Consider the following 27,366-nt stretch of genomic DNA (forward strand, 5'->3'; position numbering starts at 1 on the left):
GGCCCCCTTTTCCCCTTCTCTCTCCTCCCTAACTTCTTTCTCCTCCCTCTCCTCCCCTCTACCTGCTCAGCCCACCTGTTTCCCCAACACCTGGCAGGACTTTCAGTCTCTTCCAGAAAATGTAGGACATGCTCCTTCAGGTAAAGAATGACTTTTCAGTGAGGGGGCTGGATGGTTGATATTTATTGAAACTTTAGACAAAACAAAGTTCCTGCTTCTAAATTGATGTTCTGAGGTTCTCTGGCAGTAAGGTAGCATTTACCTCAGCTACAGCTTATATATCCACATTATACAGAGATAAAGATCTGTATGTATTTATATATCTCTTTCCCTTCCTTTATTACCTACTATCAACACCAAAAATACCAAAACAGCCTCAGCACCTTATAATTTAATGTTGATTCTGTTAAAAGAAGCTTTGCATCAGACCGGCCTACAATTTTCCAAAGGGTCCAGTTACAAGTTAGCACAGTGTTTATAACATTTTAATTTTTGTGTTGGGATATTAGTTCCCAACCAAGGATCAAACCTGCATCTCCTGCAGTGGAAGCATGAAGTCTTAACCACTGGACAGCCAGAGAAGCCCTCCCTCATAACATTCTAATTTTCACATGGGAATTTAAGAATATTCACATATTGGACTACTGTGTTTATCAAGAGAAGACTTAGGATGCCTGCTGAGATCATAATTCCTCTGAGAACTGCTTGAAAGTGAAGAAAAACAGTAAAATGGTTAAAGAGCTATACTTAGAATTATACTCAGAATTAGAATTGTGGGTTTCCTACCCTGATAGTCATGTCTCTAGCCTGGCTTCCTCACCCACCCGCCAACACACATAACACTTTTTCCTCCCCATAAGCAAACCTGATGTTGTTCATACACCTCAAAGCGGCAAAGCTCTCCAGAGGAGGCTGCGTCCACCTGCAGCCCCCGAGGTCACACTGCGCTTGCGCACGGCAGAAACCAGCTCCAACCAACAGCACAGCAGAGTGTATCTGTCAAATGCCTCTGGCAATACTTCTCTCATTTTTAAGACGGGCATAACACAATGACAATTCTCTCTTCTACCTCCGGACTTCATCACTGTTGACTGCCCAGGTGGCTCAGTGGTAAAGAATCTGCTGCCAATGCAGAAGACTCAGGAGACGTGGATTCAATCTCTGGGTCAGGAAGATCCCCTGGAGAAGGAAATGGCAACCCACACCAGTATCTGTGCCTGGGAAAACCCATGGACAGAGGAACCAGGTGGGCTGCCATCCATGGGGTTGCAAAGATTCGGACTCTGTGATACGTGGAACCAGAGCAGCCATTCAGGGACCAAGCGGACAAGCTCCAGAAGACAGAGACACAGCAACAGACGTCAATGAAAACAAGGAGAAAAACAGACACATCCTGGGGTTTAAAGTTAACGCTGAAGCTACAGCAGCTCCAGACTTCTTGTCTTATTGGGTGTATCTGAGCTGGATTTTCTATAATTTACAACTGAACAAATAGAGAATTTCTGCTCTTTGGGTCAGGTATTTAAACTCTCTTAGTTAAAGAAAAAGACTCATAGACATAAAAAACAAATCTATGGTTCCCAAAGAGGAAAGGGGGTGGGGGGATGATAAATTAGGAGTTTGGGATTTAACATATACACACTACTATATATAAAATACACAACAAACAAGGACCTACTTGTTTGAATACTGGAGTGGGTGGCCATTTCTGTCTCCAGGGGACCTTCCCGACCCAGGGATTGAACAAGCATCTCCTATGTCTCCTGCATCAGCAGGTAGATTTTTTACCACTGCACCGCTTGGGAAGCTCATATAAAAATATACATATGTATAACTGAATGTAAAACTGAAGGCTGTACACCTAAAGCTAACATGATATTGTAAATCAACTACTTCAATTTAAAAAAAAAAAGAAGACAAAGAAAAAAGATAAAATTCTCTTTAGCTGAGTTTCTACCTATAAAGTGAAACAGGATTGGTCTACCTTCCCATCTGTGTTGCCATGTTGTGAAGAATACAAAAGCAGTAAATTTTAAAAGGATTAAATATGACATATGACATGAGCTTTTACATGTGCTAATGTTTGTAATATCACAATTATTATTTATTACTATATTTATACCACAATAATTATTTTCCTCTCTACTAGCTTCATAATCTGTTCATACTAATACTACTATATAGTATGCTCTAGAATAATTACTATTCATTTGTCCTTCTCATCTTCCTAAAATAAATGAAGACTGGTAACACCTTTTTGGAGAAGGAAATGGCACCCCACTCCAGTACTCTTGCCTGGAGAATCCCATGGACAGAGGAGCCTGATGGGCTGCAGTCCATGGGGTCACAAAGAGTTGGACACGACTGAGGGACTTAGCAAAACAACCTTTACTTTGTTTTCAGGGACTTAGCATAGCCCACAATTCATGGTCAGGAATTATATACGGCTTGTTGAGATGAATTCAATTTTATCAATAATGAAAATGAGTATATTAAGTAGCATCTTTCTTGGATATTTTGCAAGGTATAATTAGATTCTAGAGATTTTGCCCCCTAGACTTTATAACCCTAATGAATGATATAAAACTGCATTGCATAAACATGACAAATACTAACTGAAATTGACCCTCTTTTAATATTTCCTCTTATTTCACAACATTGATACTCACCACAATCCATGTTCACGTTTGATAATGACACTTCCAAAGTTTCTTATTAGATTTTTTGGGGTGTACATTTTCATCATCACTGCTTGTTCTCTTTTAGCTCATTAAAGTAGTCTGATGAACTTCCCTACTCTCTCTGTAGTTTCTAAAATTACACCTTTGATAAAGCCACTTATTTATTTGAAGCCTTTCAACAATTCCCCACAGTCTACAGGAAAAAAAAAATCATACTCTTTCACTTGGCAATATAAATGCTCCTATGGTCTTTCCCCAAACTATTGATATCCATTATTGATCCACAAGTATACTAAATTATGTCCAATCCCGTTTACTTATTGTATCTTTTCCTATAACACACCCCATAGAAGATCCACCGTTTGTGCCAGCTGTTACCACCTGATGTCTAATACGTGAATCCTGACATACAAAATTTACTTTCTTTCTAAAACTCTACAGAAAGCTTTTTCTAATACTCCCATACCTCATACCAGGGGTCTCCAACCCCCAGGCCACCAGTCCATGGCCAGTTAGGACCCAGGCCAGAGCAGAGCAGCAGGTGAGTGGTGGGCCAGAAAGAGAAGCTTTACTGTATTTACAGCTGCTCCCCATTGCGTGCATTACCGCCTGAGTTCCACCTCCTGTCAGATCAGTAGCAGCATTATATTCTCATAGGAGCATGAACCTGACTGTGCTTGAATCATCCTGAAATCATTTCCCCTCCACACCACCACCAATCTGTGGAAAAACTGTCTTCCACAAAACCTGTCCCTGGTGCCAAAAAGGTTGGTGACTGCTACTTTATACCATGTTCTACTTTATCTGAATTGTTTTGCAAGTCTTCTGTCTTCCAACACAAGTTCAAGGGTGCAATAAAGATGGGACCATATCTTTCAGGCACGTCTTATCATCCTAATGCACATGGTAGCAGGAATAAGTTCAATGTGAACACAAATTGGGATGCACAGAGGAACTTCCCTTGACTTCATTACATGGGTTTACTAAAAGGAGATATTACTTGGAATATGAAGCAGGAGGAACAGAATCAGCAAGTAAGAGCATCTTTATAATGAACATTTTAATTAGTCTTTTTTTGAAGCACATTTAATTATATATTTTTGTAAGTGACTAGAGTTTGTTTCTCCCCTACTTGCCATGTGGTAGAGAGATGTATTACCAGCTTCTTTCTGATACTAAAAAGGAGACTGAAGTGAAATCAAATATGTTCATTCCACTGGACAAAAACACCAGTTAAGGATCTGACTCAGTAAATAGAATAATAATAGGCATATACATGTTTAGGAATAATGTGCTTTTTTTCTATTCAAAGAATTGGACCATGTTTAGATAGCTGTCACTGATATATTTCACAGATTTTTTTATTCCTCTAGAAACTCATTCTATTCACACTAACACTGAAAAATTAAACATACTCAACTATTATAAGCACTGTTTCTCAATAAGAAAAAAAAAAACAAAACTTTTTTTTACAGGATTTAAGACCAAAAAGAATTCCTTCTGTTCATCCCAATTATGTAAGAGTTAGAATACCAGACCACCTGACCTGCCTCTTGAGAAACATGTATGCAGGTCAGGAAGCAACAGTTAGAACTGGACATGGAACAACAGACTGGTTCCAAATAGGAAAAGGAGTACATCAAGGCTGTATATTGTCACCCTGCTTATTTAACGTATATGCAGAGTACATCATGAGAAATGGGCTGGAAGAAGCACAAGCTGGAATCAATATTGCCGGGAGAAATATCAGTAACCTCAGATATGCAGATGACACCACCCTTGTGGCAGAAAGTGAAGAGGAACTAAAAACCCTTTTGATGAAAGTGAAAGAGGAGAGTGAAAAAGTTGGCTTGAAGCTTAACATTCAGAAAACCAACATCATGGCATCTGGTCCCATCACCTCATGGGAAATAGATGGGGAAACAGCGGAAACAGTGTCAGACTTTATTTTTTGGGGCTCCAAAATCACTGCAGATGGTGACTGCAGCCATGAAATTAGAAGACGCTTACTCCTTGGAAGGAAAGTTCTGACCAATCTAGATAACATATTAACAAGCAGAGACATTACTTTGCCAATAAAGGTCCATCTGGTCAAGGCTATGGTTTTTCCAGTGGTCATGTATGGATGTGAAAGTTGGACTGTGAAAAAATCTGAGTGCCAAAAAATTGATGCTTTTGAACTGTGGTGTTGGAGAAGACTCTTGAGAGTCCCTTGGACTGTAAGGAGATCCAATCAGTCCATCCTGAAGGAGATAAGTCCTGGGTGTTCATTGGAAGGACTGATGCTGAAGCTGAAACTCCAATACTTTGTCTACCTCATGCAAAGAGTTGACTCATTGGAAAAGACCCTGATGCTGGGAGGGATTCGGGGCAGGAGGAGAAGGGGACAACAGAGGATGAGATGGCTGGATGGCATCACCGACTCGATGGGCATGAGTTTGAGTAAACTGCGGGAGTTTGTGATGGACAGGGAGGCCTGGCATGCTGCAATTCATGGGGTCGCAAAGAGTCGGACACGACTAAGCAACTGAACTGAACTGAACTGAACTAGTACCACTACCTATGTGGTCTTTTCAACACCTCCACCAGTCTCTTGGACACTGACACTGCTGACTGTCAAGCAGATTAATGGCTTTCACTGAGCGGCCCTGTACGTAAAATTCGGAATTCACTTTAACAGTCATTTGAACTGTCACTGTATGAATCATGGACTGAGATACATTCTGCTTTGCCATTTCCAAAGGAAAGCTCCTCGTGAATATTAAATTAGAAATGGGAATGGTATTTTTCAAGTCAAATGATTTAAGCTACATACCTAGGTTTAGAAGGGGCTTTAAAAAAATTTTTTTTTACTTCCATGTGGAAAAACATCTCAAACTGAAACGATCTTGCACTTTTACTATAATAATGTTTATATGTATGTATGTGATGCACATATATATATTCATAGCTGTGACTGTTTTTCTTTTAAAAAATCTTCCTTATATTACAAAATTAAAATTCCTGGAGCCTTTTTTTAAACCATATGTGTTAAATAATGTAGAAAGCCCTCAAATAAATTGAAGACATGACTTTTTCCCTAGAAAGTTGTATGTTATACCTAAAATAACACATCATGATATGTAAAATATATTGAGTAGCCTGAGTGATTTCAAAGGTTTCATTAGTAACTCTGGCTCTGTGTTTAGTTCTGGGTCTGATCATGAAGTAAGGGATGATGAGAAAAGAAAGAGATGCTGAACAGTCTCAGATCATGGTATGATACCAGAAAGAGCAATGAACTGTATATTGGCAAGGGAGGTGGGGAGTTATTTCTGTGAATAACCACAGTGACTAAATTTCAAAAAGCTGTTTTGGAAAAGTTAAAGAAGGTATTATGTACTTATGGATTGAGAGAATTAATATTGTTAAAATGTCCACAGTACTCAAGGTAATCTAGAGATTCAATACAATCTGTATCGATATCCCAGTGGCATTCTTCATAGAAACCTAAAATTTTTATGGAATCACAAAAGACCCCAAATAGCCAAATCAATCTTGAGAAAGGAAAACAAAGCTGGAGGCAACATGCTCTCTGGTGTCAAACTATATTACAAAGCTATAGTAATCAAAACAGTATGGTATTAATACAAAAACAGACACTTGATCAGAACAGAATAGAGAACCCAGAAATAAGCCCATGCATATTTGGTCAATTAATTTACAACAAAGGAGGCAAGAATATACAATTAGGGCAAGGACAGTCTCTTCAATAAATGGTGTTGGGAAAATTGGACAGCTACATACAAAAGAATGAAACTGGACAATGATCTTACACCATGCAAAAAATTAACTGTGGATTAAAGACTTGAACATAAGACCTGAAACTATAAAACTCCTAGAAGAAAACACAGGCAGTAAGGTCCCTCACACAGGCCTCGGTGATCATTTGAATCTGAGACCAAAATGAAAGGCAACGAAAGCAAAAGTAAACAGATGGGACTACTTCAAACGAGAAAGTTTCTACCCAGAAGAGGAAACCATCAACAAACTGAAAAGGCTGCCTACTTAATGGAAGAAAATATGTGCAATTGATAAATCTCATGAGGGACTGATATCCGAAATATATAAAGAACTTACACAATTCAATGGGCTTCCCAGGTAGAACAGTGGTAGAAAATCCACCTGCCAATGCAGGAGATGCAAGAGAAACAGGTTTGATCCCTGGGTCGAGATGATCCCCTGGAGTGGGAAATGTCAATCCAGTCCAGTATTCTTGCCTGGGATATATCATGGACAGAGGACCCTGGTGGGCTACAGCCCACCTAGTCCACAACTAAGTGACTAAGCACACATACACATACAATTCAAGAGCAAAAAAGGAAGCAATCCAATTAAAAACGGGCAGAAAACCTGAATATACATTTTTTTCAAAAGGACAAACCGACAATCAATAGGCCAATGGAAAAAAGGCTCAGTATCATTAGTCATCAAGAAAATGTAAATCAAAGCCACACTGAGATATCATTTCATACCTGTCAGAATGGCTACTATGAACAAGAAGAACAAAATAACAACTGTTGCAGAGGTTGTGAAGAAAAAGGAAGCCTCCTGCACTGCTAAGAATGTAAATTGGTGCAGTTCCTCATGGAAAACACTATAAAGTTCTCCAAAAAATTAAAAATAGAACTACAATGTGATCCAGAAACTCCACTTTTGGGTATAATAGCTAACATACAGAAACAATCTAAGACTCCACTGATGGATGAATGTAATAAATAAATTCTGTTGTGTGTGTGTGTGTTTGTGTGTGTGTGTGTGTGTAATATATATGTATTTCAGCCAAAAAAAAAAAAGAGAGAGAGAATAAAATCTTCATTTGTAACAACACAAATGGACCTCAAGGGCATTATGCTACATGAAATAAGACAGAGAAAGTTAAATACCATATGATCTCTCCTATATGTGGAATCTAAAAAATATATATATAAATTTTAAAAAAGAAAAAGCTCATAGATACAAAGAACAGACTGCTGGTTGCCAGGGGCTCAGATAAGAAGTGGGAGAAATGGGTGAATTGTTTGTTTTAGTTTAAATAAATTGATTTATTTAAAAGAAAAAATTGTACCTGCAGTTTGAAAACATAAAAATGTATTCTCAGGAAAAAAAAATTGAGGAGTCAGTTAGTCAAGAATATTGAATACTAGTCTGAGCAGTTTAAATTTCACATAATAAGCATCAACGACATGAATATTATGTTAAAATTATGTTAAGAAGATTGTGATGAAAATGCTTGAGTTGAATGAGACTTGAGTTGGCCATAGAGATTATTGGAGGTGGGGTGCAAAGGAAGGCTTGCAACAATGAAGTATGCTAACAAGAGTTACATTAATTTAAATAAGAAAGAATGAAATCCTACCAAACATGGATAGAGAACAAAAACTAACTAAAAAAAGCAAGTTGAAAGATAATACAAAACTACTGTGAAGTTTTGAAGTGGAGAATTCTGGAGGATTATAATGATATTGGTGATGGTGGATAAACTGAAAAAATATTCTAGTTTGAGGCTATTTTTATCAATTACTTAGCAACCAGAAGTCTACTATAAAAACTATGCACTTAACATATATCTTTATGTATATGAAGATAAGAAAGGGCTATATGAATGATTAAATTCAGGATATTTACAAAGTCTTAATAAAATATTAAATTATATAATATATACTTTGGGTATTTGTGGGAAAAGAAAATAAATTAATTAATCTAATATTTGTGAGCAGGTGAGAATAACTACAACTTAGGCTTGTGTTTTGGTTAGAATCCTTATAGATTCTACAGTCAGTAACTGATCCCAGGTTCTACTGATTACATTTATCCTTCAGGTTCACAACAAAGAATACAGCTCTAAACTCACTTCATTCTTAATTCTGAATCAAAGCCATATATATAATATATATATATATATAAACTTTTTAAGGATGATTACATGAAAGACTATAACCCGCCAGTAACCTGGAGTGTTTCTTTTGTCCTGAAATACACCTGTGTGTGTCCTGTAGATCTGCTTTAAGTGAATAACTTTCTAGCTATACCGGCACCTGGCACCGAGAATATCACAGAAGTCTTGTGAAATCTGCTACTCTTTTATGACAGAAGAGTGGGTGAGGACACTGTACACCACGCAAGATCCCTGGGAACAATGTCCTTTCAATCTGAACACCGAGGCAAGCTGTATTCCTCCTGAGCTGCAGGTTTATTTCTCATCTTATGTGACTGATCGTGTCTTTTGCTCTTGCTAACTCTGCTGTCCATCTCCATTAGCTACTTAGCAAATCATGGAATTCTTACTGTGTACCAACTCTATACTGGATTCATTTTTGCCCCCTTATTGCATTTTTCTTCAGCTCTGTTTTACTACTTATGATACTGGTGTTTATGTGGATCACTGCAAATTCTTTTAGAACAGGTGAAACATACTAATAGGTAAACCTCCATATTAAGGCCTCCATTAAGTAATTTCACATCACCACATTTAGACATCATAACATCTCACAAAAGTGTTTCCATGAGCACCACCAAGATGGCTGAGAAAAATTAATTTCTGGTAGGTACTGATATCTTAGGGAGTAATAGTATAAGTAGAAAATCTCAAAGTGACATGAGAAATATTTAAAAAAACAAAAAACAAAAAACCTAGCCTTATAAAAAGAAAGGTAGCTGTTATGAACTGTTGTGACTCCTGGGATGTCAATTATCTTTACCCATGCATGAGTGATAGTCACTCAGTCCTGTCTGACTCTCTGAGACCCTATGGACTTGTAGCCTGCCAGGTTCCTCCATCCATGGAATTCTCCAGGCAAGAACACTGGAGTGGGTTGCTATTTCCTTCTCCAAGGTCACCCATGCATACTCAGTTACTAAGTCATGTCCAACTTCTTGCGACCCCACAGACTATAGCCCACCAGTTTCCTCTGACATGTTATTTCCCATGCAAGAATACTGGAGTGGATTGCCATTTCCCTCTCCAGTCCATTACCTCTAGCCTATCTTTAATAAAAACAGCAATAAATATTTAAATAAATAAATATCTGCCTTGATTGTTTCACTAATCCCCTACTTCAATACACTTTCTTCAGATTGTGAAAAGAACAGTACTCTACATGGAGAGGGGGAAAATTATTTTCTCCTGGAAAATATTATCAATTTCAAAAATTCTGTAACTTTCCTGTTGAGTTACTCAAGGGATGCTGGTCTAAAGGGATGCAGATGGTCTGTGATTTTTCTACCTTCCAAAGTATTCACATTTGTTTGCATTTTGTTCTGTCTGTTATTTCACAGGATTAAACCACATTTGTTTAGTTGTAAACATAGTGGGTAGGCAGAATAATTAGATTCTGGTTCTAGCTCTTAGGATTATGTAACTGGGAACAAGGCATGAATTTCTGTACCTCGGGACATTCATCTGTAAGAAAGGGAAGATAACCAGATTCCTCAGAGCTGGTGTGAGGATTCAGTGAAATAATACACATGCTTAGAACAATGTGTGGTGTTCTCCACCCTCTTCATATCATCATCTATTTTCATTTCATCTTCTTCTGTATTTTCAGGGAGAAACAGGTGGCGGAACTCTTGTAGAGAGACAGACAAGAAATAGAAACATAACACTGAAAGTTTCCATCTATAATTTGCCAGTGTCATCACCGCATGGTGCGGCAGTGACTAAAGTCATCACCGTCCCTGCTGGCCAGCTTGTGCAGCTTACTAATCACCCGATCCAATTCTGAGGGCATGGACTGGCATTTTCACTTTTGACAGACCTGACACCGCAGGCTGTCCATTATTAAACCACACATCTGGTCCCTTTGTCCCAGGTTGTCCGCAACATGTGGACAATCTACAAGTCTTCCCACAGGGAGTTGAATGAGGTTACAATGTATCAATTCACTTTTATCCCTATTCACATGGTGCTTTACAAGATGAGTTAAGTATGCCCCGGATATAGCAGTTCATCATTCTGTTTTCTGGGCAAGGTGCAGTGCAAGGCAGCCAGAAACAAGCTGCCCTTTAGTCCTTAGATTCAGAGGTTTCTGGCTTTGTGTGCCAGCTCCTATTCTCACACAGACTTGGGCAGTGTGAAAAGCAGAAGTAATAAAACTCTGAGTTCCAGGAAGACGCACACAGAGAGAAATGATTCTTGATCTTTAAAGCCGGGGCATCACGGCGGTAGTGCTAAGAGAGCTAAGGGGCTTCCCAGATGGTGCAGCGGTAAAGAATCCGCCTGCTAATGCAGGAGACGCAGAAGCCTCAGGTTCCATCGCTGGGTCGGGAAGATCCCCAAGAGGAGGAAATGGCAACCAACTCCAGTGTTCTTATCTGGAGAATCCCATGGACAGAGGAGCCTGGGCTACAGCCCACGGAGTTGCAGAAGAGTTGGACGTGACTGAGCAAGAAAGTTGAAGCGCAGGCCAAAGACAGGCCCAGTAATGAGTCTGAACAGGAAAGGGACTCACTGCCAGTCCACAGTGCCCTATGGACCAGCCAGGCTTGTCAGCCTGGGTTTCTCTGTCTGCTTCTCCCTCACTGCTTCTATTTGTCAAGGAAAAAAAAAAAAAAGAAAATGACAAAGATCAATACGATTGATCCAAGAAAAAACTGGGGAGAGAAATCTCACTTCCCTGGTCTTGCTTTTCTGCAAATCCTCTTTCCTGAACCCCTAGGAGTACATCCCCTCTACTCCTTTCAGGAGATGAGAACTTTTCAGCCTCTATGGAATCCCCTCCCCAACTCCAGTTCCATCCCCACTTCGCAACCAAAGCAGACAAGTAAACCTACCAGGGATACACTGAATTCATTTACATAAATAATTTACTTTTCCAAGTAAGAACAGTGCTTCTTCCTTCCCTTGAAACTGTACTACACTCAGATTCTCCTTAAGAGAATCTAGTTCTGGTTATTAAGGAAACAAGGTCAGAAATTTTGTGCTCACTCTTCTGCTTCCAGATGACCAGACAAAAAGAACCCAACGCCATTCTCAGAGTGCTTTCTTGACTTCACAATGTCTGAGCTTCTATTTATCTGCTGGAAACACATATGTGGTCTGTCTTGTATGTGACACATATGCAATCAAATATCACAGGGGCTCAAGGTCATGCAGTACCCAGATGCTGGGATAAATGATGAGGCCAATTGTACATGAACAAAGCTTTGGGTTAGAGAGATGGTGGAGAATACGAGGGAACCTCAGCTCCTAAGGAACCACAGCCTGTTCTGCCATACACGAGTGTATAACAAAACAACAGTGACATAATGCGTAACTTAGAAACGTTATCAATATTAATGACTGCCTTAGGTAAAAGAAAACTAATAATGTAATTTGGTTGGTAGAATAAAGCTTCATGATTGCAATATGTGGCAAATTTCTTGGTTTCTATGTCAATGAGAATCAAAGCACAATAATCACTATTTATAAGTGTGTATTAGGTATAAATATTTAATATGGATTATACTAAATGTTTGACAGATTAACAATGTTCTATATTTTATAGAAATGCAAGGCTAAAATATATATCTAAGGTAGTCTTTATAATTTGATTCTTCATAACGTCTGGGTCATTTGCTTACAACTTTAAAAACCTTACATACCACCCCCATGACCACCGGAAAGACATTTCTGGCTCAGTTTATCTTTATCTATTCTACCTGGGCGGTACATTCAGTGTGAAGGGGACTGCAAGTCCCCCCACTTTGCTTGGATCATAGTTTTTACGACTGCATATAACCAGTTTGAATTTGTACTGAGGCTAAGATTTTCACAGTGCTATATAGGCACCTTTCTTCTCACTATTCGCCAAGTAATTTTCTCTTAAATTGCAATTTGATTACTATCTGATGATTAAGATCCCAAGACCTATTTAAAAAATTCCATATCTGGTCAAAAACTGTCAAAGAGTAAAAGTAACTGTTCTTCTGGATCATTACATATTGTTTTGATTCTTTTATAGAGAAATTTCAAATTAGCAACTTAAAACTTAGGAAAAACATTAGTTTAAAAATATCTTGATTGAAAAAAGTCTTGATCAAAAGTATCAAATATTGCTCAGAAAAGGTCACCATTATTTAATTTCACAGTATAAATATACAAAGCAACTGGTGAAATATCACTGTAAAAAATATTTCTTTTTGCTTCATTTTCTAAAGGCAATTGAGACAAGCACAACACATAAGTAAGACAACATTGGCAATACACAAATACACTAATAAAAACAGATGAACCATCAATGACAAAATAATATATAAACATATGAACAAGAGCATGACTAGAAACCCCAGAAGTATCACATTCAGTATTAACCTAAAGGTACAGGTTATGACTAAGTACATTATCAATTTAATGTTTATTTTGTACCAATAATGAAGACCTCAATAAATTTTTCATATATATATATAAAGTCAATTTTTACACCATTACCTATTTCAGTAGCAGGTAATATTTTTATTGCCTTATTCATAGAGATTTCTTTTAATATGACAGCTCTAACAGATATAGAACTATCTAGACTCTTGAATAACAAATGCTGAAATCATTTTTATAGATATTGCATATGTACTGTTGGTTCCACTATGTATAGATAATATATAGATAACTGGATAATTAAACAGTAAAATTAAAATTTAATTATTTTTAATAGCACAAAATATTTTAAAAGTGTATTACTGACCTGAATATAAACATTCAGAATAAGAATTTTACATTAAATGGATACTTTCAAAATAATACATAATATAATAAGGGAGATAAAAGTGGTAACATAAAAATTTGCCATGTGCCAATCCAAAATCATTTCCCTAATTCAATTTGATTATATAAAGTCACAGAAAATAATTTTTTTAAAGAGAAAACAAAAAAAAAAGAAAAAATAACAAAAAATAACGTCACATATTTACATTTTATGATATATAAACTTAACTATACTCCAAAAGCTATCCAACATTCTCTCCATTTTATAAATACCTCTTAACTAATAATTGATTGAATTGCACTTTTTGTTCAAGTTCTTTTATATTTTCAATTACCACAATGCATTAGTTGACTTGTTTGCATTACATGTAAATGCCAACTATAAAATATGAATGATACACTTAAAATTACTGGAGCTGCAACACCTGACCAAATATCTGAACACTAGAATAGTGTTAATTAAATAAATGGCCTACTCCCATATGACTGCAACTGAGAATTGTCCATTAACAGCAATTTATCTACAATTGTGATAATTTATCCACATCTAGTGCATTGTGTTCTAAACTTTAAAATTACTAAGTCATGATGAAGGATGAGAAGGGCTTGTCCAAACTGTCTGAAGACATTTAAGACCTGAAATTTACCAATTTTTAACTGCAAGAGAATATTCTGAATCTTTACTGTTTTATAAATCTTAAAACACTAAAATAGGGGGGAAAATGTATTTTAACCCTACAATTTTATGTATTACAGAATGGTCCCCACAGAAGATCAATTAAATGTTCAGTCTCTACTCATATTGGTTTCAATTACAGAGTAACTTTGATGATAATTAAGTAGTCTAAATATTAGATTTAAAGTATATAGAAGACTTTGAGCCATCTCTAGTGATTTTAGCTACTTTATTTTCAAGCAAACACTGAATACACTACTTACAAATGGTGGATGCTCTTCTTGACAGTCTCAAAATAGAAATTCTGCAAGGACATCATCATAACATAAGCAATACTGTCAACATCATGGCAGAAATTCACTTAAAATTATATCTGTGAACTCCTCCCTGATGAAGCCTTGTTTTCATATTCTTTCTTATGTTCTTCCCAAAGCCTAACTTCATGAGGCCCTGAGATGTAGCATGCATTCAAACATTAGCTGACTGGATAAAAGACCGCACAGTTCAGTTCAGTCACTCAGTCGTGTCTGACTCTTTATGACCCCATGGACAGCAGGACGCCAGGCTTCTCTGTCCATCACCAACTCCCGGAGCTCACTCAAACTCATGTCCATCGAGTCAGTGATGCCATCCAACCATATCATCCTCTATTGTCCCCTTCTCCTCCTGCTTTCAATCTTTCCCAGCATCAGGGTCTTTTCTAATGAGCCAGTTCTTCGCATCAGGCAGCCAAAGTATTGGAGTTTCAGCTTCATCATCAGTCCTTCCAATGAATATTCAAGACAGATTTTCTTTAGGATTGACTGATTTCATCTCTTTGCAGTCCAAGGGACACTCAAGAGTCTTCTCCAACACCACAGTTCAAAAGCATCAATTCTTTGGTGCTCAGCCTTCTTTACGGTCCAGCCCTCACATCCATACATGAATAAAATCCATAGCTTTGACCATTGTCGGTAAAGTAATTCCTCTCCTTTTTAATATGCTATCTAGGCTTTTCATAGCTTTTCTTCCAGGAGCAAGTGTCTTAATTTCATGGCTGTGTCACCATCTGTAGTGATTTTGGAGCCCAAGAAAATAAAGTCTGTCAGTGTTTCCATTGTTTCCCCCTGTATTTGCCATGAAGTGATGGGACCAGATGCCATGATCTCAGTTTTCTGAATGTTGAGTTTTAAGCCAACTTTTTCACTCTCCTCTTTCAGCTTCATCAAGAGGCTCTTTAGTCCCTCTTAACTTTCTGTCATAAGGGTGGTGTCATATGTATAGCTGAGGTTATTGATATTTCTCCCTGCAATCTTGATTCCAGGTTGTGCTTCATCCAGCATGGCATTTCGCATGGAAGACCCCTTGGAGAAGGAAAAGGCAACCTACTCCAGTATTCCTGCCTGGGAAATCCCATGGACAGAGGAGCCTGGTAGGCTACAGTCCATGGGGTCGCAAAGAGTCAGACATGACTGAACATAAGCATTAGAGGATAAGATTTACAAAAGGATCCACTGATGTGTATATTACATAAGCATTCCATATATACACTTCTGTATAATGACAGACTCACCAATATTCCCTCTTTAACACTACCCCTTCACGCATCAGTAATATGCCTCATTCATTTTTACATGCCAATCTACCATATCCTATTAAGACGGAACTTAAAATTCTTAAAATGAAGAGCTCTACTTTCCTCTCCTCTAATTCTCCCCCATCATTTGTAGAATGTGCCTCTAGATGGGGAAGATATCCATTGTGATGCAGATTCCACCAGAAGTGGACCTTGAGATAAGGACAGAAGTCTAAGTAGTTTACTTGGGAAATGATCCAGAAGACACCAGTCAGGGAGAGAGGGAAGAAAGCTAATAAAGCTCACAACATAAAGCCAGTTACCCCCCATGCCAATTAGAGTGGGGGCCCATAGGACACAGTACAAAGAACATAAGCCAGAATGGTCCCAACCAAGGAACTAGAAGGCTACAGTATTTATCTAACAAATTTGTATTTACTCAGTGGTACTTCTGGCTTGCTCTCCAAGAGGGCCGGGTGCGCACGTAAGGCCAAGAGGAAACAAACAAAAAATGTCAGGCAGAGGGTGTTCCTAGAAAATATCCAGAGAATATGGGCAGAGCGCTAAATGCATCTGTTGGCAGAACTGTCTACTTATTCCCGGATTGAAGAGTGCTTCCTCCTTTTCTCTGTAGGAATTGAGCCCACAAAGATAACTGAGAACAACATTGCTATCATACTTAATTGCAAAGAGAAATTTGTGACCATACTAAAGGCAAAGAGATGACTTCACTTGCAAACTTTGACTCGTGGATTAAGAAGGGAACGTAATGAAGAGTACCTCACCTATGCTAGAGTACATAAAATTATTCTTACAAATTGAAATTTAATTAGGTAGAGGGAAATTAGGAGCTTCTTAAGTAATTTGAGTCACAAAGGACTGAACCCAAGTGTCATCTTTACACTTTTAAGGTATAACACCATAACAAGTATTTAATTTCCCAGAAACTGAGTTTCCTAGTCCTTAAAATAATTATCTATGATTCAAGGACTATCAGAGAATTGACTAAAATAATAAATATCATAAGTTAACATATACATATGTCTTTACATGTATGTTACACACACACATACACATATAACATATAGGATAGTTAACATATAGCACTAGCTAAGTACTTAGTGTAAACTGTTAGTTTTACAGAAATATCTTACAGAAACAAAATTACTGAAATTTGTAACAGCTGAATGACTTGCCTAAGGTCACTCAGGTAGTGAATAAATAAGCACAGCATTGAAATCTGGGTTCTCCCTATTAATCAAAGGATCTTGTCTTCAAAGATGGACAACAAACATAACCAAAACTAAACAGTGAGTTTTCATGGAGGCACAAAATTACCTTTAAGTGTGAATGAACAATGTTTCAAATGTTAATACTGTAACTGAACAGGACCCTATGGGGAGTTCCCAAGACAGATTTCCCTCCACCTTTTCCTCTGCCTGGCCCTTGTCTGTAGAAAACTTTAGCCTCCGAGGCTGAGTTCCAAAGAATAAATTTGACTGGAGAAGTGGGGAAATGGCAGAAAGAAAGGAAAACAGTCAAGCAAAACAGAATAAGAATATGTGAGAAATTAAACAAAGTTGAGGACCTCAACAGCCATCAAAACATTCTGAGCCCTGATCTTTAGTCTGTTCTGCAGACACTAAGACCCCCACTAGGTGGAAGAAGTTAACTTCCTGCTGTCCACAACCTGGTAGACCCCAAGCTGGTTGAGAACCAGAAAGTTGAATGTGTAGACTCCTGATTACCTCATCACCAACCAATCAAAAGACTGTCCAGGAGCTGCACATACTGCACAACCGCCCCTCCCCCACATTCTGTCTTTAAAAACATCTCCCTGAAAGCTATTGGGAAGTTTAGGCATTTCCAGGACCAGCTACCTGGACTCCTTGCTTGGTGCCCTGAAATAAAGCGTGTCAAAATAAAAATAAAGGGTGCTAGCCACTTGCCAGGGCTTCCCTGGTGGCTCAGATGGTAAAGAGTCTGCCTGCAGTGCGGGAGACTCCGGTTCCATCCCTAGGTCAGGAAGTTTCCCCTGGAAAAGGAAATGGCAACCCACTCCAGTATTCTTGGCTGGAAAATCCCATGGCTAGAGGAGCCTGGCGGGCTACAATCCACAGGGTTGCAAAGAGTTGGACACGACTGAATGACTTCACTTTTTCTTTTGCCTTCACCACAAAGCATTGTCAGTAGATCGGCTTTACTGCACAGGCAAGTGGAGCCAAGTTTAGTTTGGTAACAATACTTTATTATATACGGCCGAATTTTAGAGTTAAACTTGGGCTAGTATAAACTTACATTATAAAAGGGATTTTAAAAGTGCAAAATATTTTTTAACATGGCAATGACTCATTTAGGATGCATTCAACTATTCGAAATTCTTAATTACCTAAATATCTTCAGCACCCCGAGAAAAGTGAGGGCAACCCCATGAGCAATCATTATCTTGGATATGATGTTTAAAAAAGAAACAAGGCTACCACCACCAGTCTGAAATACGTCCTCTATGTACTCTGCCCAACTCACATTTTTGCAATGAGGATTTCTATTTAATTAATACATGATGATCTTGACATCCTGAAGTAACAAATATAGATCCAATCACTATGAACACCAAGCTGCACTTGATGAGCCACTGAGCTAAGTTAAAATAGTGTATCTAAATGTCAATTAGCACTGAAATTTGTTTAAATACTCTTTTCTTCATCTTTAGTCAACCAGAACACCTTACTTTCCAAGCATACTGGTATGAATTCTTTAATTTTTATCAATAGATACATTTTTGCCTAAAGATATTGAACTGAAATATCATCTACAAAACACCCATATCCCTTTACATTGCTAATATGAGACCAAAGAAGAAGGCCACCATTGATGCCCCAGATAAAATCCCCTGTGTGTAGTGTGGGTTTGTATTGGGAGCTGAGATGGGAGGAAGGTATTTCCCAGTGGTTGAACAAGGAGATTCTGAATGGGGCCAATAACGGATTTTTTATGTAATTAAAACAGAACAGCAATACCAAACTGAAGTTTAACGAAACATTTCAATTGAGTTGAAAGTCTAGTTAGTATACACATATTGTTCTAAAACAAGGAAATGTGGCATGTGATACCTAAATGACTATTTCAGAAAATACCAAATTCAATGAAACATAAAATGTGCTTTTTAAAAGATAATAATAAGACATAACAAGAGTAATTCCAAAAGTTTAACGAGGCAAAGCAGTGATGCTACAGATAAAACACGAGCAATATTTTGCTAATAACACTCTAGTTTTGAAATTATGCTTTAATTTTGTGACATATATACTATTTAGGTTAAATACATTATTTATGAGAAGGTTGGATCATGCTATACGAACACATTATGAATAATAATCATGGTTACCCGTTCGAAGTGAGGTTTTTCCATTGCAAACGCTGTTATTTTCACTAACTACCTGTTACATATTGAAACCAACTGTCTACCTGCGTCTCCAAATGTTTTAAAAGCATAAAATTCCCAGTGGCGGGTGGACACCTAATCAGGACAAGATCGACGCGGAGTAAGTAAACAGGTGCAGGGGATTTGGGTGCTTTTTCAGTCAACTCGGATGCATTTTCGAATTTGATTAACAACATCCAAGGGAAAAATATGAAAACTGATCGGCAGTGATGCTGCGTGCCATTTGGACGTACTATACCTCTCACACCAGCCTCATCCACACCCTGGGAAAGCACAGATAGACAAAAGAATAAGCACCAAATAAATGCAATAAATACATTGCAGGGGTCCGAAAGTGAAAAGAAGGAGTTACTTGCCTACACCAATTGCCCTATAGTCAAAATGGAGAGACACGTCAGAGTCCCTCTCCCTCCCTCCCCCAGCTCTGGCTCCCTTTCCTCGTCTCCCTCCTCTTAGCCTTTCAGCCTCCCCATCCCTCCCTTTTCCAGCTGTATCTCCGGAGCCACGCTGCAGCACACCACTCACCTGTCGTCGTTCTGCCATCCTTGGTCCCCGAGCAGCAAATCCCGAAACCTGTACCTGGGAGGCAGAGGGGGCACTTCGCTCTCCAGATCAACCATCCTTCCTCAAAGAGTGGGAAACGTGAGACAACGAATGGAGGAGGCGAGGAGGGCGAGCGAAAGAAAATATTGCGGAGTGGGGGGAGCGAGGACTTCGTTAAAGGCGGCGGCGGGAGGGGGGAACGCAGCAGGGGAAGGGGCCTGGGAGCCGGAGGGGGGTCTGCGCCCAGCCGGAAGCTGAGGCCGAAAGGGGCCGGCTCCTCTCCTCCGGAGGGTGTGATGGGGATGATGCAAACCCAGCCCAGGAGCAAAAGTCTGGCTCTGACAAGGACCGACGATGCCAAAGAACCGCCCCCAGGCTGGGCGCCGCCTCTGGTCGACAGGACTCGGGGGAGGCGGGAATGCAAAAGTTACTTCGCCCGAAAAAAAGAGAAAAGACGCGCGGTGCCTAGAAAGAGAGGAGAGGGGTGGGCGTTCGCGCAGCGCGAGGGTGAAAGCCCGTCCCGCCCGGCGGCAGGCGCGACCCTCCTCGGAGGGTAGCCCAGCCTGCAGCAAGTCCCCGCAGGCGGACGCCCCGCACGGCCGCGCAGGCGCCGGGGGTCCTGGGGTTGGGGGTCCCGGCGCCGCGCAAGGGCTCTCCCCGTGGGCGGGGCCGCCGCGGAGGCCCCGCCAATGAGACGCCCCTCGTTAGCATAATGGTGACGGAGGTGCCGGGGGACGACCAATGGGGGCGAGCCTAATTAGTGGGTTCCCGGGCTGAGACCCCTCCACCCTCCGGAGGAGGGGGACCCGCGCGCGTCTGGTGTCCCCAGGTCACCCGGCTCCTCGTCTTTGGCCGCCTTCAGCCAGGTAGGCGGCGTGGAAATGGCACGTTCCTGGAGAGGGAATCCCCGCTCCCAGCCTCAGGAAAGTCCTAGTCTTTTTTTTTTTTTCTCTCACAGACTGAAAGCCAGGGAGGTGTTTCCCTGATCCTAGAAAGGAATGAATAAGGGCCACTTTAGGCCGCTGCAGAGAAGTGTTTAGATGCTGGCAGGGAGGGCTCATTAGAATGCGTCGCGGATGACATTTTAGGGCAAGAGTGTGGTGCTGTGGGCTTCCATGTGGCCTTCGGCTTGCTCAGTGCGCCGCTGTTAGTGGTCCACGCGGGCGGAGGAAAGGTGAACCCGAGGGTCCACAGCCTGCTTTTCAGAATGGACCGCAGCTTATGGGAACACCCCTATGTTGCTCTTCTACCAAACACCGATTCCATCAGGGTATGTACATTCAGACACCAACTACTGCTCTGAGAGACACGGGCCTGAGGGTACAGAGAAGATTGTGTCACTGCCAGCGGCCTCAGGGATCTCATCGTTTGCTTGGAGGATCAAGCTTATAAATGAAGTGATACAACATGAGACACAGTCATACAGAGTTTTGGAAATACCTATGAGATAACACACTTTTTCATGCACAGAAGGGTCAAGACAGAAAATGAACCAAGTCTTCTATGTCACTTTGCAACTTATTCAAAGAAAGGGAAGAAAGCAGTGGAGCGAGCAGAGAGAATCCTGAGTGCATGCAAAATGATAGTTAGAAATGGTCGGTTCATTCAGGAGTCAGTGATTAATTTGGTATGATTAAGTTCTCAGTGAGGTCATGGAGTGGAGGGTTAAATACAGAAAGTTAGAAATTCAAGAAATCAAAATGTAGAAGCAGAGAAAATCAAGTGAGCACCTACCTAAATCTTAAGAATCAGTGGAAATAAATGTCTCTATCTTCCAGATCCTACCCATTCTTCCAGACCCACCTCAAATGACATCTCCTCTATTAGATTTCCTGATGCTTCCAGTTGGCTAAGATGCCTTCTTCCTTTGAACACTTCATACCCTCTGTGAGTGTTTTGCTTGGAGTGCTTATTATTTTCTGGCCGGCTGTATGATTAACTGTGCATTTCTCTACATCTTATCCCCCTTCCCTGGCTTATCTTTCTAGCACAGTGCCCTCAAAATGAGTAACATCTCAACACGTACTGTTGAGATGCATTAAAAGCTCTTAAACCTAGGAAGTTAATCTTTTTTTTTCCATGTTGGCTTTAGCTCCAAAGTTATATGTTTGTGTGTGTGTGTGTTTTGTCACCACTTTGCCAGATGAGAAAGGTCAATCGGCACATTGTTAGTTTAGGTGGGATGGGCCGGGGTTGGGGAGAGAATATCTGTTTTACATTTTGGACCTTATCATCTGCTATTAAGACAGCTCTGTGAAGTTTGCTTTTTTTTTTTTTTTACTGTTCCAGGCTAATATTTATATTTTTATTTATATTATTATAGCCTGCTTTTATATACAGGGAAGATCTCTGAAGTATTTATGTATCAGTAACCAATTCAGAAGCAAGGCACTAAAATGAAGAAAAAAATAGCTGTTTGGTGTTAGATTCCTGTGATGTTACGGATTAGAGAGTAAAGCAGCAGCATTTGATTTAAAAGAAAGCTGTGCACCCTCACCCTTATGACAGTTTGAATTATTTGGCTTCCAAGTACCCAGGAAACATTTTAAGAGGGAACAAGTACCTCAGGCAGAAAGAAAAAGAAGGAATAACTAAAAACTAGCTCCGCTAGTAGTGTCATAGCCCAGCTGCCAAGGATACAAAGGGTACAAAGAACCCTACTGTGTCAAAGCAAGTGGAAACCAATATGTGCCTTACAATTGTCACCAGTGAAGAATCTTATCTTTCTGAATTTTTAGAAAATTAAGAGAATGATGCAATATAACAAATACTATCCTGATAGTCTTAAAATATAGCAATCCTTGGGCACTGAAACTTAATTTTTTTCAGTTTTCTGAAGGCAGACTTTTCATTTTTTGTCATTAATTTTTACTTTTAGCTCTCCCAGCTATCTTTCTATACTTTTTACTCTTTTTTTCATGCCGAGTCATGCCATTTCCTGCTGTTAAAATATACTTTCCTCTTTCACTCTTTTTATCTTGGTTTCCTTTTTTCAATGTGCTCTTTTAATCTCCTATTTCATAGACTCTTTCTGTGTGTGTGTATATGTGTGTGTGTGTGTGTGTGTGTGTGTGTGTGTGTGTGTGTGTGTGTGTGAAAGCTTTCATTTTACCATTACATTAGAGTTGATTTTTAGAAGTAATTTTAACTTGGTTCTGTACAATTTTGCAACTTCCTTGCTGGTAATCTTAGGTGATCAAATCAAAATCTAGTGTAGATGACAGCAATAGACTAATTTGGTCTCATAATACTAAGAGAACACTCACCAAAACTCTTCTGAATTACAATAGTGGTGGAGTAGACCATGCCTAGACTGATAATTAGAGAGAAGATTCATTCCCTATTCTTTTCAGAAACAGATTTCAGAATAATTTCTTCCATTTTCAATACAGAAAAGGTATTTTTCTTAAATCTTTGATTTCCAGCACACTAATTATATTAATATTTAAATATAAAAATAAATGAGAGTAGAGTGAAGAATGAAGTGAAGAGTGAGTAAAGAGTGAAGATGGTGAGTGAAAAAGGATTTTCCTTACAAAAAGCAATTTCTTGGTAATTATCTTGTGAATAATAAGCGTGGTTGGAAGTGTAGAATATGTTGGGGTTTTTTACCCAAAAATATGTGCACATTACATGTGTTATTTTTATGAGAACATTTTAAAAACTGTCAGTGATTATGTCTACCTAGGCCTATAAAAGTTGTTTGAAAATAAATTTTGCATAGAAAAAAGTAACTTTATATATGTTAGCCTTCCTACTTCATAGATCCTTCATCTGTGTAGGCAAAAAGAAGGTGGGATAATCCACATCTATTCAGCATCATTAAGTTACATAGCAGCATTTCAATGTATAAGAGAAAGATGTGTTCAGTTAATTTTTTTAACAAAGATTCATGAAGTCATCACTATGAATTAAACTTCTCATAGTCTAATGGGGAAGGAGAAGGCCATCCAATAGGTACAGTAGAATATGGCAACACTAGTAATTATCACTGGCAGCTGTGTTGCTGAGGAGCACAGAGAGACATTCTGCTTTGGGAAAATCAGGAACGGTTTTTGGAGGAGATGACATTTACACTAAAGAATTTTAAAAGCAAATGAGAGCATCAGCAAGTACACAGGTACAGATAATGGATATAAGAAAGCGATGGCAGATTCCAGCAAATGTAAAAGCTTCATGTAGTTTGAGCTCAGGGTGTATATTTAGGTCGGGAGGGGACAGAGAGGAAGGAGAAAAATTGGCAGGAAGATTAGCAGCCAGGAGCTGCCTTCATTTATTATTTGGAGGGGCTTGGCATGCCTTGCCATAAGTGTGGGTTTTAACTTCTAGACAATGCTGAACCTTTTGAGGATTTTTAAGGAGGTATGTGACAAAACCCAGTTCATGTTTGGAAAGACTACCATGGTTAGCAGTGAAGATAATTGATTGGTGGGGAAGACAGAAAGGGATGAAGGGAGACCATTGATGAGCCATACAGTAGATCAGGAGAGATATGCTGATTGTCTGAAATAATTACAGTGCAGATGGAAACTAGAAGACAGTTTTGTAGAAAATTAAGAAGATGGTCTTGGCAGGACCAGATAGTTGAGAGATTGTGAAAGTTAATAGGGGAGTGAAGAATCAATGATAGTTTCTGGGCTTCCAGGATGAGTAAGTAGGTGAAGAGTATTATTCTTGGGTGAGACGGGAATACAGAAATAGGTCTGAGTGAGAAAATGAGTTCACTCTGAGCCATCTGCAAAAGGGGGAAGTCAAGAAGTTTTGAATCTATGGGACTGAATACCAGGAACAGATTTTTATCCAGAGATGTAAAATCAAGAAGCATCCTCTAGAGAGATAAATGCACCTGGCTGAAGGTACCAGGAGATGACAGCGGGGCAGACCCTGAGCCCGTAATGGTACCTGCAGGAGCGGATGGGCTGCAGAGGTGGGAGGCAGACAGAAAGGAATTCAGACACAGCTGTCTATTTTCTTGATTGATTTTATTCTGTGACCCTTAATTCAAGCTAAAATAGGTTCTATCTACAGGAAGAAAACTGTAACAAAACCTGTCCTATATTCTGAGCATGTCCAGCCACATGAACAGCATCATTTTTATTTCAGCAACACTGAAAAGAGGAACCAGTGGAGAGAAAATGAAAAGGCAGAATATCACCACTGACTCACCAATTCCACCTGAAAAGCACAGGTATGTAGTTTAGAGGAAGGCCATTTGGAGATTTATGAAGATATTCCAGTAATTAACATGATTTGCCCAACACTTCCAGTAGCTTTTGTTGTAAAATTAAAATCTCTTTGAGAAGCAGAATGTGTATTTGCACCTTATGATGGAAGCTTGTCATAAATTACATTAATGTAATATATGGCTATAGCGTTTTATTATTATTTTAATAGCAGTGTCCTCTGTGAGTTTCCTCTATGCTTCTGTCCCTTTTCTCAAAGCTTTCCATAAACACACATCTTATTCAGCATCATTCAATGACAGCCCATATCATCTCCCTTTACCTGCTTCTAAAGTCTCTTCCTTTGAATTTTTGGAGAAAGAAAACAGAGTCAAATTAGGGAATTAGTATCAAATGTGTTTAAATACCTCTGAAGCATGTTCTCCTACAATAATCCAGGAATCACACCCACATGAGGCTTCTACCTATGAAACATATACATTTCTGCAGGGAAAGATTATCTCCAGTAGGTTTGGAAAACTCCTGCTGTCATCCTGGGTTAGGGTCAGGGTTAGGGTTAGGGTCAGGGTCAGGGTCAGGGTTAGGGTTATGTGTAGTGTCCCAAATCCAGTTCACAGAGAGATTAGAGAAGCCCCCGTCTCTGTCTTCCCTTTGCCCTAAGCTTGTCGTCTCCAAACCTTCCAAAACAATAATGGTGACTATGATTTTGTCCTTTTCACAATGCTTGTTAATTAGTGGGTGGTCAATAACCTTCTATGAGTGAACGAGAAGCTGCCTAAGGGAATGGATTAAGTCATATTCTTGTCATTCTTCAAGCATAGAAACATAAAAATGCTAAGAAACTAATAGCTGCAATGTAACTCTTATGTGTCAGACATTATATAGGTGATTCACAACAATTATGAAAACCAAAGAACTTTGTCCAGTTTTCAATGATGGGAAAACTTAGTCTCAGATGGTATCACCCAGGTAGAAGGTCCTAAGCCAAGACTCCAAACCTTGATTTTCTGACTCCAAAGTGCATGTTCTCCCCAAAATAGCTGAGAAAGAAGATTTACGATAAATAACTGTTAGGTATCTGTGTTTATCAGTTGGTAATCTAAATGAAAATAAATTATAAAGTTGCCCAGTCCAAGTCCTGCTGAGCCACTATGCTGCAGCCTGTTTTTTTCTTTTTCACTTGTTTATTTTCCCTGAACCCTGTTTCCCCCCACCTTCTCACCACAGCTGCATCATAACTTCATCATCACTTTGTCAGAGAAGACTTTTATAATCACATTATGCAAAGATGCTCTCTGTGTTTGTACTTTCCTGGGCTCCAATCCCTCGACAATTGATATGAGCTCTGTAAGGGCTTCCCTTACAGCTCAGTTGGTAAAGAATATTCCTGCAATGCAGGAGACCCCGGTTCAATTCCTAAGTCAGGAAGATCCATTAGAGAAGGGATAGACTACCCACTCCAGTATTCTTGGGCTTCCCTTGTGGCTCAGCTGGTAAAGAATCTGCTTGCAATGTGGGAGACATGGGTTTGATCCCTGGGTTTGGAAGATCCTCTGGAGAAGGGAATGGCTATCACTCCAGTATTGTGGCCTAGAGAATTCCAAGGACTGTATAGTCCATGGGGTTGCAGAGAGTCAGACATGGCTGAGCGACTTTCACTTTCACTGTAAGGGTAAGACCTTGTGGATCTTGTCAGCATGCAGAGCAGTGCCTGGTATATAGTATGGACCCCAAAACAAAGTCTGCTGAATGATAGAAAGCAAGAAAGGAAAGTAAGATTAAGTAGAGGAAGAGAAAATGAGTCAATAATCTTGAAATGTTTTAATTCTAGCATGGGAAAATTGTGATATATATATATATATATATGGCAGTCCGTATATGGTTTTTCCAGTACTCATGTACAGATGTGAGAGTTGGACCACAAAGAAGGCTGTGTGCAGAAGAATTGATGCCCTCTAATTGCAGTGCTGGAGAAGATTCTTGAGAGGAGTCCCTTGGACTGCAAAGAGTTCAAACCAGTAAATCCTAAAGGAATCAACCCTGAATACTCATTGGAAAGATGGAAGTTGAAGTTCCGACACTTTGGCCACCCAATGCAAAGAGATGAGTCATTGGAAAAGACCCTGATGCTGGGAAAGATTGAAGGCAGGAGGAGAAGGGGACGGCAGAGGAAGAGATGGTTGGATGCCATCACCGACTCAATGGTCATGAATCTGAGCAAACTCCTGGAGATAGTGGAGGACAGAGGAGCCTGGCGTGCTATGATCCATGGGGTCACAAAGGGTCAGACACACGTTAGCCACTGAATAACAAGAACAACCGTGTGCACGCATGTGCATGTGTCACACTTACCTAAGTAAGGCATGCCAATTTAAAACGTGTTTTATCAGAGCCTTATATAAAGTATAATAGGTCTTCTCTCATGAGGGTGTGACCTGAGAGGTAGAGTAATGCTTGCAAGAAAGAAAAACAATATGGGTTATGGTCTTGGCAATTAAAATGCTTTTGCTTGTATTAAAATATTGTCAATTGTTATTGATTTCATCTAGTTATAAATTTAATTTAC

At 39.4% G+C, this 27,366-nt stretch overlaps 1 protein-coding gene and 1 long non-coding RNA gene across 5 annotated transcripts in view; one reads left to right on the top strand and one right to left on the bottom strand.

The window, feature by feature from the left end:
- KCNT2 (potassium sodium-activated channel subfamily T member 2) overlaps positions 1-20,207 on the bottom strand; it is a 426,098-nt gene extending 405,891 nt beyond the window's left edge. Inside the window, exon 1 of one of the 4 annotated variants that reach the window (XM_043485980.1) lies at positions 19,600-20,207. In XM_043485980.1, coding sequence (XP_043341915.1) covers positions 19,600-19,694 — 95 coding nt within the window. In that variant the 5' untranslated portion in view covers positions 19,695-20,207. The remainder of the gene's footprint in view (positions 1-19,599) is intronic. The other 3 variants (XM_043485984.1, XM_043485982.1, XM_043485983.1) reach the window with 3 other exon arrangements.
- A 166-nt stretch (positions 20,208-20,373) lies between these two features.
- LOC122452405 lies at positions 20,374-26,725 on the top strand. The gene is made up of 3 exons (XR_006272681.1): positions 20,374-20,483; positions 24,721-24,805; positions 26,692-26,725. It is a non-coding gene; the product is annotated as an uncharacterized LOC122452405 (long non-coding RNA).
- The last annotated feature ends 641 nt before the right edge of the window (positions 26,726-27,366 follow it).

Source organism: Cervus canadensis, chromosome 13 (assembly GCF_019320065.1).
Source record: "Cervus canadensis isolate Bull #8, Minnesota chromosome 13, ASM1932006v1, whole genome shotgun sequence".
NCBI lineage: Eukaryota > Metazoa > Chordata > Mammalia > Artiodactyla > Cervidae > Cervus > Cervus canadensis.